The sequence below is a fragment of the Rhinichthys klamathensis genome, unplaced genomic scaffold (genome assembly GCF_029890125.1).
Source record: "Rhinichthys klamathensis goyatoka isolate OS25496 unplaced genomic scaffold, OSU_Roscu_1.1 h1tg000228l_1, whole genome shotgun sequence".
NCBI classification, from domain to species: Eukaryota; Metazoa; Chordata; class Actinopteri; order Cypriniformes; family Leuciscidae; genus Rhinichthys; species Rhinichthys klamathensis.
In genome coordinates this window covers 2,444,363-2,457,110 of record NW_026606752.1, presented here as the reverse complement: position 1 = coordinate 2,457,110, position 12,748 = coordinate 2,444,363, and the positions used below count along the sequence as shown (strand labels likewise).

Here is a 12,748-nt window from a genome sequence, read left to right as displayed (position 1 = left end):
AAGTCCCAAGACCAACTGCCTTGGTTGTTTAGGAATTCAAATACAAATATATATGACTAAACAATAAAAAAATACTAAAGGTACATCTCTAAATGCATTTAAATTCTTACCTATGAAAGGAAACTGGTTCGGGAATATGGTAAAAATGCTGTCGCTGTGCAATGCAAAAAGGATTGCAAAGTAAACAGCTAGACTGCCCCATATAAAGAAATGGTTCACAGCGGTCCAGTAGTTGGTGTCAAGCCCAATCTGAAACAAAATGTAATATTTCAACAATTGTTAACATCAATTGTATAGAATCCCTGTTAAACTCTTATTTTGAATTAGTCTGTGACATAACATGTGGGCGGAGTCAGGGACATGCCCGATCAAGTTCATATGGTGCGTTCAAGTCATGTCGTAAAGATCGCCACCACAATGCTGTTAATAATACCAGTGGGAAGCTCAGGATTTTCTTTAATGGTGCATGTGTTCAAGTTCTCCTTGTTAGGGCTCTGCCTTGATAGCCTTGTCTGTTCTGTCTTTGTTCAATGTTTCCATGTTTGTTTTGTGCTTGAGCTCATAGCTTTGTCTTTGTTTATGTTGGCCATGTGCTCCCCTTGTCTTGCCTTCTTGTTGCCATTTACCAAGCCCCCTTGTTTAGGCCTTGTCTAGTCCTCATTTCACTAATTGTGCTCACCTGGTCCTTTTGTGCTTTCCTCCCTATATATTGTGCTTTCTTGCTTCATGTCTTTGCTGGATTGTTGTGTTGTGTTCGTGAATTAGGGTACGTTTACACGACAACTATATGCTTAAAACAGAACGATGTGGTGGCGAGGAAGACCATCCTTCCACCCAACGACCAGGTGCTCTGTCTTACCATGGCTGATGTGAGGAAAACTCTACGCAGAGTCAACCCACGGAGGGCTGCTGGACCAGACAACATTCCTGGCAGGGTGCTCAGAGGATCTGCAGACCAGCTGGCAGATGTTCTTACCGACATCTTCAACATCTCTCTGAGCAGCGCCATCGTTCCAACGTGCTTCAAGGCTACCACCATCGTCCCCGTGCCAAAGAAGTCTTCAGTGTCCTGCCTCAATGACTACCGTCCCATCGCACTCACATCCATCATCATGAAGTGCTTCGAGAGGCTCGTCATGAGGCACATTAAGACCCAGCTGCCCCCCTCACTAGACCCACTGCAGTTTGCATATTGTCCCAACCGTTCAACAGATGACGCCATTGCCACCACCCTCCATCTGGCCTTCGCCCACCTAGATAAAAAGGACTCATACGTTCGAATGCTGTTCATAGACTTCAGCTCAGCATTCAACACAATCATTCCTCAGCACCTGATTGGAAAGTTGATCCTACTGGGCCTGGACACCTCCCTCTGTAATTGGATCCTGGACTTCCTGACTGGGAGACCTCAGTCAGTCCGGATCGGGAACAGCATCTCCACCACCACCACCACACTGAGCACTGGGGCCCCCCAGGGCTGTGTGCTCAGTCCACTGTTGTTCACTCTGCTGACTCACAACTGTGCAGCAATGCACAGCTCGAACCACATCTTCAAGTTAGCCGATGACACGACCGTGGTGGGTCTCATCAGCAAGAGCAACGAGTCAGCATACAGACTGGTGTAGAGTCAACAACCTGTCGCTGAATGTGGATAAAACAAAAGAGATGGTTGTTGACTTTAGGAGAGCACAGAGTGACCACTCTCCGCTGAACATCGACGGCTCCCCTGTGGAGAACGTCAAGAGCACCAAATTCCTTGGTATTCACCTGGCGGAGAATCTCACCTGGTCCCTCAACACCAGCTCTATTACCAAGAAAGCCCAGCAGCGTCTCTACTTTCTTCGAAGGATGAGAAAAGCACATCTCCCACCCCCCATTCTCACTACATTCTATAGAGGGACTATTGAGAGCATCCTGAGCGGCTGCATCACTGCCTGGTTTGGGACTTGCACCATTTCGGACCGCAAAGCCCTACAGAGGATTGTGAGGACACCTGAGAAGATCATCGGGGTCTCTCTTCCCTCCATCAAAGACATTTACATAAAACGCTGCATCGGCAAAGCAACCAGCATTGTGGATGACCCCACACACCCCTCACACAAACTCTTCAACCTCCTGCCATCTGGCAAGAGGTACCGTAGCATTCTGGCCCTCACGGCCAGACTGTGTAACCGCTTCTTCCCCCAAGCCATCAGACTCCTAAATACTCAGTGACTGGTCTAACACACACACACACTTACTTGTGTGTTTCCAACTTTTGCACATGTCCAGAGTTGTACTTTAATTCATTTTCACTCTATACCTGGCTGCGACCTCAATAACTGCTATGTCCATAGAACACTATTCATAGTATGGTATGTTTACATTTAGCATTTTTGAAAGTGTCATCTTTTTGCACTACTTAGATCACAAATGTGTACTGGTCAGTGCTGCACTGTCTTTTACTGTGCCTATTGTCCTGTTTCTTTAGTAATTTATTGTATGGTACTATCCCGTACTTTTGCACACGTTTGCACATGCACTTATGGAGGAATTTATATCTAGTCTGTGTAGTCTCATGTGATTTTGTGACTGTCCTATGTGTGGCACCATGGCCCTACTAACTAACTAACTAACTGTATATGATTGAACGACAATAAAAAAACACTTGAACTTGATTAGTTTAATTTCATTCTGTACTACTTTATTTCCAATTAAATGTTGCTTTATTTATTGCAATATATATTTGCAAGCATCGTACTTAATATTTGAGAAGTTTATTGAATTTATTCATTGTTATTCCTTTATTTATTTCAGAAACCACACCTACACATAATAAAACAAACTTCTTGTGGATTTGATTGGAATAAATAAATGCCTGGGAAGTGGGAACTGAAGCGGTTATGAAATCTTTTGCCTATAAACCTTCTGATCGAGGTTGAGTATTAGATGTTGAATAGCCAGCACATCTATGCACATACATCTTTAACATAAATATAGGATTTTGTTAAAACCATTAAGATTATTTGCATCATGCTGTTTTCATGACAATTAAGTACATTTCTCTTATTTTCTGAATTTCAGAAAATAGAATGAGATTTAGGGTAATTGTGTTTGAATGTCATGAATTTTTATTATACAATTAGTAAAGCAGCTTTATTACAGTTTTTCTCCATTGGTTTGGCTCATTTCTTGAAACAGAAATTACATTCTCAAAACTCTAAGATCATTTGGCAAAACAGTCTTACAGTTCAGCACAACACCATGGTTCACCTCCAAAAGCTCATACCTCTCCCAAAACTGTTCACTCATGTGTCAAAACTAAATTTCCTTCTCATTTAAACAGTCAGTGCCCCCAAAATGCTTCGTCCCTTTGGCATTGTGTAAGCACTGCAAGTCAAAATGTTTAGATGTTTTGTCACTATGGCAGAGGACCATTGAAATATCCCTCAGTCTTAGCCCAGTCCTTCATTGACAATGGTTACTGTACTTTTTTTTTTTGTCTAGCTAACAGAACACAATTGTGTATAAAACTGAAAAAAAGAAAAAAGATTTTAGGAGTAGCTTCCAAGGTTTGACATCACACATTACACTCATACTACCAAGGAAATTGTAACCATTATCATTCACACACATAAAGTACCTTCCATACATCAGAGTAAAAAGAAAATGTATACAGCATAATATACTGTAATATAAACACACAAACAAAAACAATGAAAATTATTGCAGCCTACAGTGCTGTAAATAAAGCTGGAGTTTCACCACTAACAGTTCTTCACTGGTCGCTGTCCTCACCCTCCTGGCCATCCACACGCTGCTGTCTGTCTGGCCACAGATTCTCGTTCACATCACAGCGTATATTATCCCTTGCGATGCAACGAGGGAAGAAACGGCGTGCATGTCGCAACCACCCCCTACACTGATCTCCTGTAATATCCTCACACGCAGCGTCCATTGCATGGAGCAGGGACCTCTGATCTTGAGCCCGATGCTCATACACTCTCCATCTCCAAGCGGAGAAATACTCCTCAATAGGATTGAGGACAGGAGAGTAAGGTGGTAGGAACACCAGGACTATCCTTGGATGAGTAGTGAACCAGGTCCTGATGAGCGAGCCACGGATGAAATTCACATTGTCCCATATATAATGACATATTGTGGTAGGTGCGGCCCTACGAGACCTCTCTCATTTTCAGGGATAAAAATGAAGGCGTTCCAAGAACATGAGGGGCTTCTGTGTATTGTATGGGCCAAGACTGGGGATGTGAGTGGCCACACCATTCTCAGATCTGGCAGCACACATAGTTATATGGCCAATAATATTACGGCCACGTCTTCGGCCCTTGGCCAGGTTGACTGACTGCATACCTGTTTTCTCTGCGAAAGGTTTGGATGATGGAGGAGACTGTAGAGCGAGGCACATTAGGCTGCACTCGGCGACCTGCCTCCGCCATTGTGAGGCCATGGTTGATAACATGGTCTATAATTGTGGCCCGAATTTCATCCGGGACAGCATGGTGTCTCCGTGCTCCTCGGCCTCTTCTCCCTATTCCACCACCAAGCACCCTTCCTCCTCCTCCTCCTCCTCCTCTTCTTCTTCCTCATCTTCCTCTTCCTCGAGCAGGCAGTTGCCCTTGTTCATTTACTTGGCCAGGTGCCTCCATGTTCATAAACTGTGCTGGTCCTGCATGGTCAAGCTCTTTACATACATGTTTGGCAGCATTCACAGTCATGGACAGCACCTGTCAGTTACTGTAACTGAACATTCTGTTTGATTGGTCATCTGAGATGTGTGAAACTCCTTTGTTGGTCAAGTTCTAGTTTCACCTGACTGTCAATTGCTGTAATACATTTATCAAATGTTCCAATGGATTCATATATGGTATTAATGGTTTTATGTTCTTGACTAATTTTGACAATTGAACAGACTATTGTGCATATGATGACTTATACAATGAAATGACGCTGACACGTTTTGGAGTGAACAACCATTAGACTAAGAATCGACAATCAGTTTAGATCAACAAGATCTATTCACTTGGAAATTGTGCTAAATGTAGGCTTACCTGTACTTAATCATTTGGAAAGAGGTACTGAGACATTGAGACATGTACTTAGACATTTGCAATTTGATGAAATGAAGGAGAAATTCAATTCTGTTGTGAACAATTGCCAAGTGGTTTGGAGGTTTGTCCAGGTTGTTTTGAGAATGTGATTTCTGTTTCAAGAAATGAGCCAAACCAATGGAGAAAAACTGTAAATAAAACATAGATTTTTATTTCTCAAATTCACCTATTTTTATCTACTGTATATAAATGGTTTGGGTTAAAGTTAGGGTTAACATCAATCTTTTAGATTCCACAGTCAAGATAAACAGAAATTCAGCTTTTTTGTAATTTATTTCTGAAGTAGTTCTTTTAATGGACTGAGTTAACAAGCACAGTTGTTAAATTGGCTCACCTGTATACTGACCACAATGACCAAAGAGGTTGCTATGGTGACGGCGAAAGCCTGCTGATCAGAGATGTGTGCGCCGTCATCCCGCACAGCGGTCATGAAGGCTCCATATGGGATGAAGAAGAGGATAAAAGAGGTGCAGACCCCCTGCAGCGTACAGGTGAAGAACTTTCTCTTGTTGAAGAGCTGGTTAAGCTGCCCAGGTCTGTACAAGTTTGGATAGCGTAAACTGTACTGCTCGTTCACATCCTGCAAAACCAACAAATGATGTTTCCTAACAAAGTTCGGGAGGAGCATGTTCAGATAATTAAACACATGTGGAGCACATTCAGGTAATCAAGCCTAATTAGACACGAGTGGAGCACACTCCCAATCAATGAGGTAAGAGGTATATATTCAGCAAACTTAACTCAGTTCTTTGACAGTCTAACAGCATCCCTCCACCACCCCATCTCCTCACTTCTTCTCCTAAATACTCTTACAACAAGGGGGAGCACTCTGGGTTCGGGCAAAAATTTCCGAGCTCGGAGCCCTCCCCCTGGACAGCACGCCAAATACGCATAATCTTTACTCTGTTTAATTGATGTAAATGTGAACTCGTGAATCTTAATGTTAAAAGGTGCTGCTACACAATGCAGCTTTCATGACCAAAAACTGACATCATGACCAGGCTTACCTGATCAAACAGGCCCATGGCCAGAACAGGAAGTGAGGTGTAGACAATGTTGAAGAGTGTGATGAACCACTGGTCATATACCGTCTGCAATAAAAAAAAAAAAAAAAAGTATATATATATATTTACAATCTTCAATTGAAATCATATGCATATTTCATTTCAATATTTACCTGGGCAGAGAATCCACAGAGGAACCCGTACCAGAAATGAACCAGTGTGAAGGCGAAGTTCTTGTAGAAGAAGTAACAGAGGAAGTTGCACATGCGGTGGTAGGACCAGCGCCCGTGGACGAGCAGGAGGCGCTGCAGGTAGCGGAACTGGGCAAAGGAATAGTCAGAAGCCAACACCGCCTGCATGCCCTCCTGTCCGCTGATGCCCACACCAATGTGTGCCGCTGGGGGAGAGCAGACCGTACACACACATCTTTACAGATCAAAAAGCCCAGCATATTTCCATAGCAACCACTCTATTAGACCAGCCAGCAGTGCATCTACATCGAATATTTCAGCCGTATGGCGTACATATGTCACAAGCACCTGATCATACTGTGCATTACAGTTTTTCTCAGTCGCTTTGGTGCATTTCTCACATCACTATTTACATTTGCACAACAGTTAGTTCAACCTCCAGAACATTTAGTCATTTGTGCACATCATAGTAGCAGTTTCTCATTCCTTCCAACAAATTGCAAATGCTTTTGGACATGCATCAATTGCTTTCATACAACTCTCTGCTGTTTTATAACATTATCATTTGCTTATGTCATGTCAGTCAAAATGAACTATTCTTGTTTATGCTGAATAGTCATTCCATATAAAACTAATAGTCCTCATTTCATTGTTTGAGTCATCACATACAAAAATGTTGAACTAGTTGTCAAAATCTGTCAAAGAACATTTTTTTATCTTTTTTTTTTCATGAAAATGTCTCCTACTGTAAATTGAACAATTTCTCTCAGGTGAACTTACTGTATGTGGCCAGACAGAGAGGAACGTCTGGATGTGCATGAATGATTACAGTACTATGTATGTTGTATGTTCAGTTCCAATATGTACTGCAATATTGTTTACAGTTGTGCACAGCTCTACCCAAAGGGAGTTTATGTTTGTTGTAAATAAGGGTGTATTTTTTCTTTTCCACAATGCTGTGAACAAATTAGAATTACAAAGAGCATATGCAGTAAAAATGTGAAACATACACATTCAGTGTCTTGTACTCAGTTATCTCACTAAATACAGCAATGTGTAACTTTACTGTAATTTTAATAGTATATAGCAAATAGTATATAGTGCTGTCTTGAGCATTTTCAGGTATTGTCACCAAGATCTGACTTTTTTGCATTGGAAAACATTTATAGAGTAAACTGTCATAATGAAAACATGACAAAGCCATTTGACTATCTTGTTCATAAACAATGGTGTCAGGACTTTTCATATTGACGACACTGACACTTTCATTGACATGAAAACTTGCTTTTGAGGAATGAACTATCCATTTTGAGCAAGTGACACGCTTTTGCAGGTTATCAACTAGGTTTTGCAGTTTGAACTAATTGTTTTGAGAACTGCATTAACTGTTGTGCAAATGTAAAAAGTGATGTGAGAAATGCACCAAAGCGACTGAGAAAAACTGTAAGAATAAGATAGATAGATAGATAAAGATAGTAAAATGACGTCTTACTATTGATCATACTGACGTCATTGGCTCCGTCTCCGATGGCGAGAGTGACGGCTTGCTTGTGTCTCTTTATGAGCTCAACCACCAGAGCTTTCTGCAGTGGAGTGACCCGACAGCAGATGACTGTCTTACACAGACACGCCACGTCCACCAGGATCAGCTCCAGGTCTGCCTCCAAGGCATGAGCCTTCATGTTAGATCAATACACACAAACCTTACATTTACTGACATGTAAACGATGTCAGCATGTGTCGGCAGAATTGTTTCAATTAAGTTAATTTGAGAGTCTTGAGTTGATGTCATTGGCCTCAAGGACAGTTGTCCAAGCAAAACCAATTTCAGGCACTCTCTACCTTAAAAAAATGTCAGGATAGTGCTGAACCAAATGTTCTTTTTTGAAGACAACGACCATGGTTAGGAGCTTAGCAACACATTATTAAGACAGCAATTAAGTCAAATCCTCTTCAGGACCCAGACGGAGGCCCTTACCAAACTGTGTCCGTTGATGATTAAAGCGTACTCTGCGATGATGGTCTCTTCAAAGACGGAGTCACTTGAGTACAATTCTGTCTTTTCCATGTCAAGGCCACCGCTGAATTTCTCTCCACTGGGTCCCATGATTCTCTCTTTAGCAGTCCTTTGCACAAAGCATCAGAAAATGGCATTTTATTTTACTAGAACAAACAATAGTTCAATTCAATGTGTCAAAACAGGTTGTAAGACCTTTAATCTTTGTCCAAGAATGACATTTTTTTAGCTAAACGTTACCTGAGCTCCTGTTGAACCTCAAGCATGGTGTGACCTGAGATTATAAACACCTCGTCCATGTCGTCTCTGAGCATGTTACACGAGTAGCCGATGTTCATCGCCGTCTCTGCAACCACAACACGAACGAGACAGTGAGAATTTGTCTCAATTAGGTCTTCGATCAATGCTATAGGTTCTCATTAGCACTGGTTACCTAGCTTGTCTCCGGTGAGCACCCAGATCTTGATGTTGGCCAAGGTCAGACAGGCAATCGTCTCTGGAACTCCTTCTTGAAGTTTGTCCTCTATCGCTGTAGCACCAAGCAGCTTCAGGAAAATGAGAGACATTGTTTCAAAAGCAAAATGTAACATAACGCAGTATGAAATCATTGTGAATGACTGAATGATTCATCTGGGATTTTTTATTTTCTATTGTAGATTAGGCTGTGTCTCAATTTGCATACTAATGCTATGCAATTGAAAACTATGTAGTTCACTAATTATGGAAAATGTCATACTTTTAAGTGTGTGGCTAGACAGTGCGGTAGAAAACACAGTTGTGTAAAAAATGTTTCGATACTTTGTTGTGTAATATTTGCATAGATGGCACGGCAAGCGTTAGCATCAGGGTTTTACATTAACTTTTTTGCTCACGAGCCACTGTTGGCTAGTGGTTTTCCAAAGTTACTAGCCACTCAGCATTTTCACTGGCCACGAGTTTGACAATGATACCATGGGGAAAAACTGCCATATAGATATTTTAAAATTTATCTCATAATTTGGCAGCAGGTATATTAGGCACGGATCCATTATACTGTTACACATGCATTTTCTTTCTCAACTGTTTTTGTTACTTAAAACATAGCTGACTGTGTTTACATGAATACTCGCCAAGACCGGCATTTTGACATTATTTTGTGTGTATTTGACTGTTTAAGCGCAATAAGCAGCAAAAAAGAAATCAATTTAGTACTGAGAGGCGGCTTTATGTGTGAAGCATTGTGTGAGCACAAAATCTAGATAGACAGACAGACAGACAGACAGACAGACAGACAGACAGACAGACAGATAGATAGATAGATAGATAGATAGATAGATAGATAGATAGATAGATAGATAGATAGATAGATAGATAGACAGACAGACAGACAGACAGACAGACAGACAGACAGACAGACAGACAGACAGACAGACAGACAGACAGATAGATAGATAGATAGATAGATAGATAGATAGATAGATAGATAGATAGATAGATAGATAGATAGATAGATAGATAGATAGATAGATAAACAGACAGATAGACAGACAGACAGACAGATAGATAGATAGACAGACAGACAGACAGACAGATAGATAGATAGATAGACAGACAGACAGACAGACAGACAGACAGATAGATAGATAGATAGATAGATAGATAGATAGATAGATAGATAGATAGATAGATAGATAGATAGATAGATAGATAGATAGATAGATAGATAAACAGACAGATAGACAGACAGACAGACAGGTAGATAGATAGATAGATAGATAGATAGATAGATAGATAGATAGACAGACAGACAGACAGACAGACAGACAGACAGACAGACAGACAGATAGATAGATAGATAGATAGATAGATAGATAGATAGATAGATAGATAGATAGATAGATAGATAGATAGATAGATAGATAGATAAACAGACAGATAGACAGACAGACAGACAGACAGACAGATAGATAGATAGATAGATAGATAGATAGATAGATAGATAGATAGATAGATAGATAGATAGATAGATAGATAGATAGATAGATAGATAGATAGATAGAAAGATAGATAGATAGATAGATAGATAAACAGACAGATAGACAGATAGACAGATAGACAGACAGACAGACAGATAGATAGATAGATAGATAGATAGATAGATAGATAGATAGATAGATAGATAGATAGATAGATAGATAGATAGATAGATAGATAGATAGATAGATAGATAGATAGATAGATAGATAGATGACAGATAGATGACAGATAGATAAACAGACAGATAAATAGATGGTCTCAATAATAATAGTCTCATTTACCATCATGCCCTGCTCTATTTCTTCATACAGAGCCCCGAGTTTTTCTTCTCTGTTATCCAGTGTCGTGCTGGCGAACAGCAGTTTCTTCGTCCATTCATCAAACACGTCTTCATCCAGGTCTTTGTACGCCAGCGCTAATGTTCTCAGACCCTCCCCGGCGAACTCCTATCACACAGAAGCAGAGGACACTCATTTAGCAGAGGGATATATTTATCTCTCACCATGAAACTTGAAACTCAGTCCATTACAATTACATCAAATATTTCTTCAGTGAAAATAAAGAGCACGCTACGCAGTTCTTCCCATCTTTGATCTGATTTGATCTGTTTGCTATCATTATTTGCTATTTTTATCCCACTCGCATAGCTTCTCCAGTGACGTGAGTCTAATTGCACTTTGAGGACCCACAGAAAGCCATAAATGAGACATGAATAATGGACAGCGTCTCATAGTCTGTAATAAGTACGGCCCATAGGCTGCTTTTAGACTGACCAGTCGAGCTCTAGACAATAGCGTTATTGTTTCTTTGAATATGGTTTGAGAGGTTGATTTCATTGATAATATTTACAGCTAAAAACTACACTTTTACATTTTCTAAGGAAATTCTTCTGGGTTTTGCAATAGAAGTACCTTTGTCGAAGTAGCTAATATAAATGCTAACAATAATGTGCAGGCAAGGACATTAAAGAAACACACTGCTTGGAGCCACCAAATGTGTTTGTATAAATTGTTTTCCATCTGAAAAGCCTACAAGAAACTTAATGGAATTGATCTGAATAAAATAAAGCTTATCTCTACTAAGACAGAGCTTTTAGCCATGGAGAAAATGAGCCTTGTTTGTATCGATTGTGCCGCTCTTACACTCACGGTGTGCATTTGCTGTAATTTGTCAAGTGGAACGGTGCGTCTATACATCTCTAAGTGTCACGATTCTCAAGCGCATTCAGTGAAGTAGAAACAAACACAGAATGAAAAGACTTAAAAAATACAAGAATCTGCGTTACCTGAAGCTTATAATTATTAAGGTTTTTAGTGATGCCTGAATAAGGCCAAAGTTTGGTAACAGTATGAGTTTCAGACAGTAATACCACGGTATTTCGATACTATTTCAAGGTTATGAGGCACTCCAAAGAACTTGTTTTAGCCTAAAAGTACAAAGATTACCATGGTAAATGAAATGGTAAAATGAACATGAAAGAACATGGTATTGTTGTGATAAAGGCCCAAAACATGGTTTTACCATGGTATTGCGTTCGAACAACATATTAAGATGGTAAATGTCCAACGTCATGGCTTCACCACGATACTGTATCCAAATAACATGATTGTATCATGATAAACACCTAACAACATGGTTTTACCATGGTTTTACTGTACAAAAAACATGGTATTTCCATGGCACTTGCCCCAAAACATGGTCTTGCCATGGTGTTGCATCCAAATTAATGCCCCAGAACATAGTGTTACAATGGTATCATATGTAAATAACATGGTATTACCATGTAAAATCCAAATGATATGATACTGGTAATGCATCCAACATAGTACCCAGAACATGTGGAGGAAACAAGATACAGTATTTCCATGGCAAATGCCCCAAAACATAATCTTACCGAGGTATTCCATCCAAGTTAAAAGGTATTAACATGGTAAATGCCCAACAACATTGTTTTACCATGGTACTGCATCCACAATGGCATTATTATAATAAATGGCAAAAAAACATGGTATTACCATAGCAAATGCCCAAGAAACACTGTCTTACTTTGGTATCACATCCAAAAAACTTGGTATTATTATAGTAAATGCTCAACAACATGATTTACAATGGTACTGCATCCAAATAACATGGTATTATCACAGCACATGAGCAAAAACATGGTTTTACCATGGTGCTGCATTCAAATAACATGGTATTATCACAGCACATGAGCAAAACATGGTTTACCATGGTGCTGCATTCAAATAGCATGGTATTACAACAGTGCATGCCCCAAAACTATGGTTTTACCAAGGTAAATGCCCCCATGCATCTAACTGACATGGTATTATAATGTAAATGGCCCAAAACATAGTTTAAACATGTTATCTCAACCAAATAACATAGTATTGCCATGGTACATTCACAAAA

The 12,748-nt window shown here is 40.1% G+C and overlaps 1 protein-coding gene across 3 annotated transcripts in view; it reads right to left on the bottom strand.

Moving 5' to 3' along the window:
• Window positions 1-12,748, bottom strand: part of atp8b4 (ATPase phospholipid transporting 8B4) — a 45,704-nt gene that overhangs the window by 5,379 nt on the left and 27,577 nt on the right. For all 3 annotated transcript variants that reach the window (XM_056264986.1, XM_056264987.1, XM_056264988.1), the window contains 9 exons: window positions 10,618-10,782; window positions 8,754-8,865; window positions 8,561-8,666; window positions 8,282-8,429; window positions 7,796-7,979; window positions 6,286-6,509; window positions 6,116-6,199; window positions 5,443-5,688; window positions 111-249 (listed from right to left, as the gene is read on the bottom strand). In XM_056264986.1, the coding sequence (XP_056120961.1) occupies window positions 111-249; window positions 5,443-5,688; window positions 6,116-6,199; window positions 6,286-6,509; window positions 7,796-7,979; window positions 8,282-8,429; window positions 8,561-8,666; window positions 8,754-8,865; window positions 10,618-10,782 (1,408 nt within the window). The remainder of the gene's footprint in view (window positions 1-110; window positions 250-5,442; window positions 5,689-6,115; window positions 6,200-6,285; window positions 6,510-7,795; window positions 7,980-8,281; window positions 8,430-8,560; window positions 8,667-8,753; window positions 8,866-10,617; window positions 10,783-12,748) is intronic.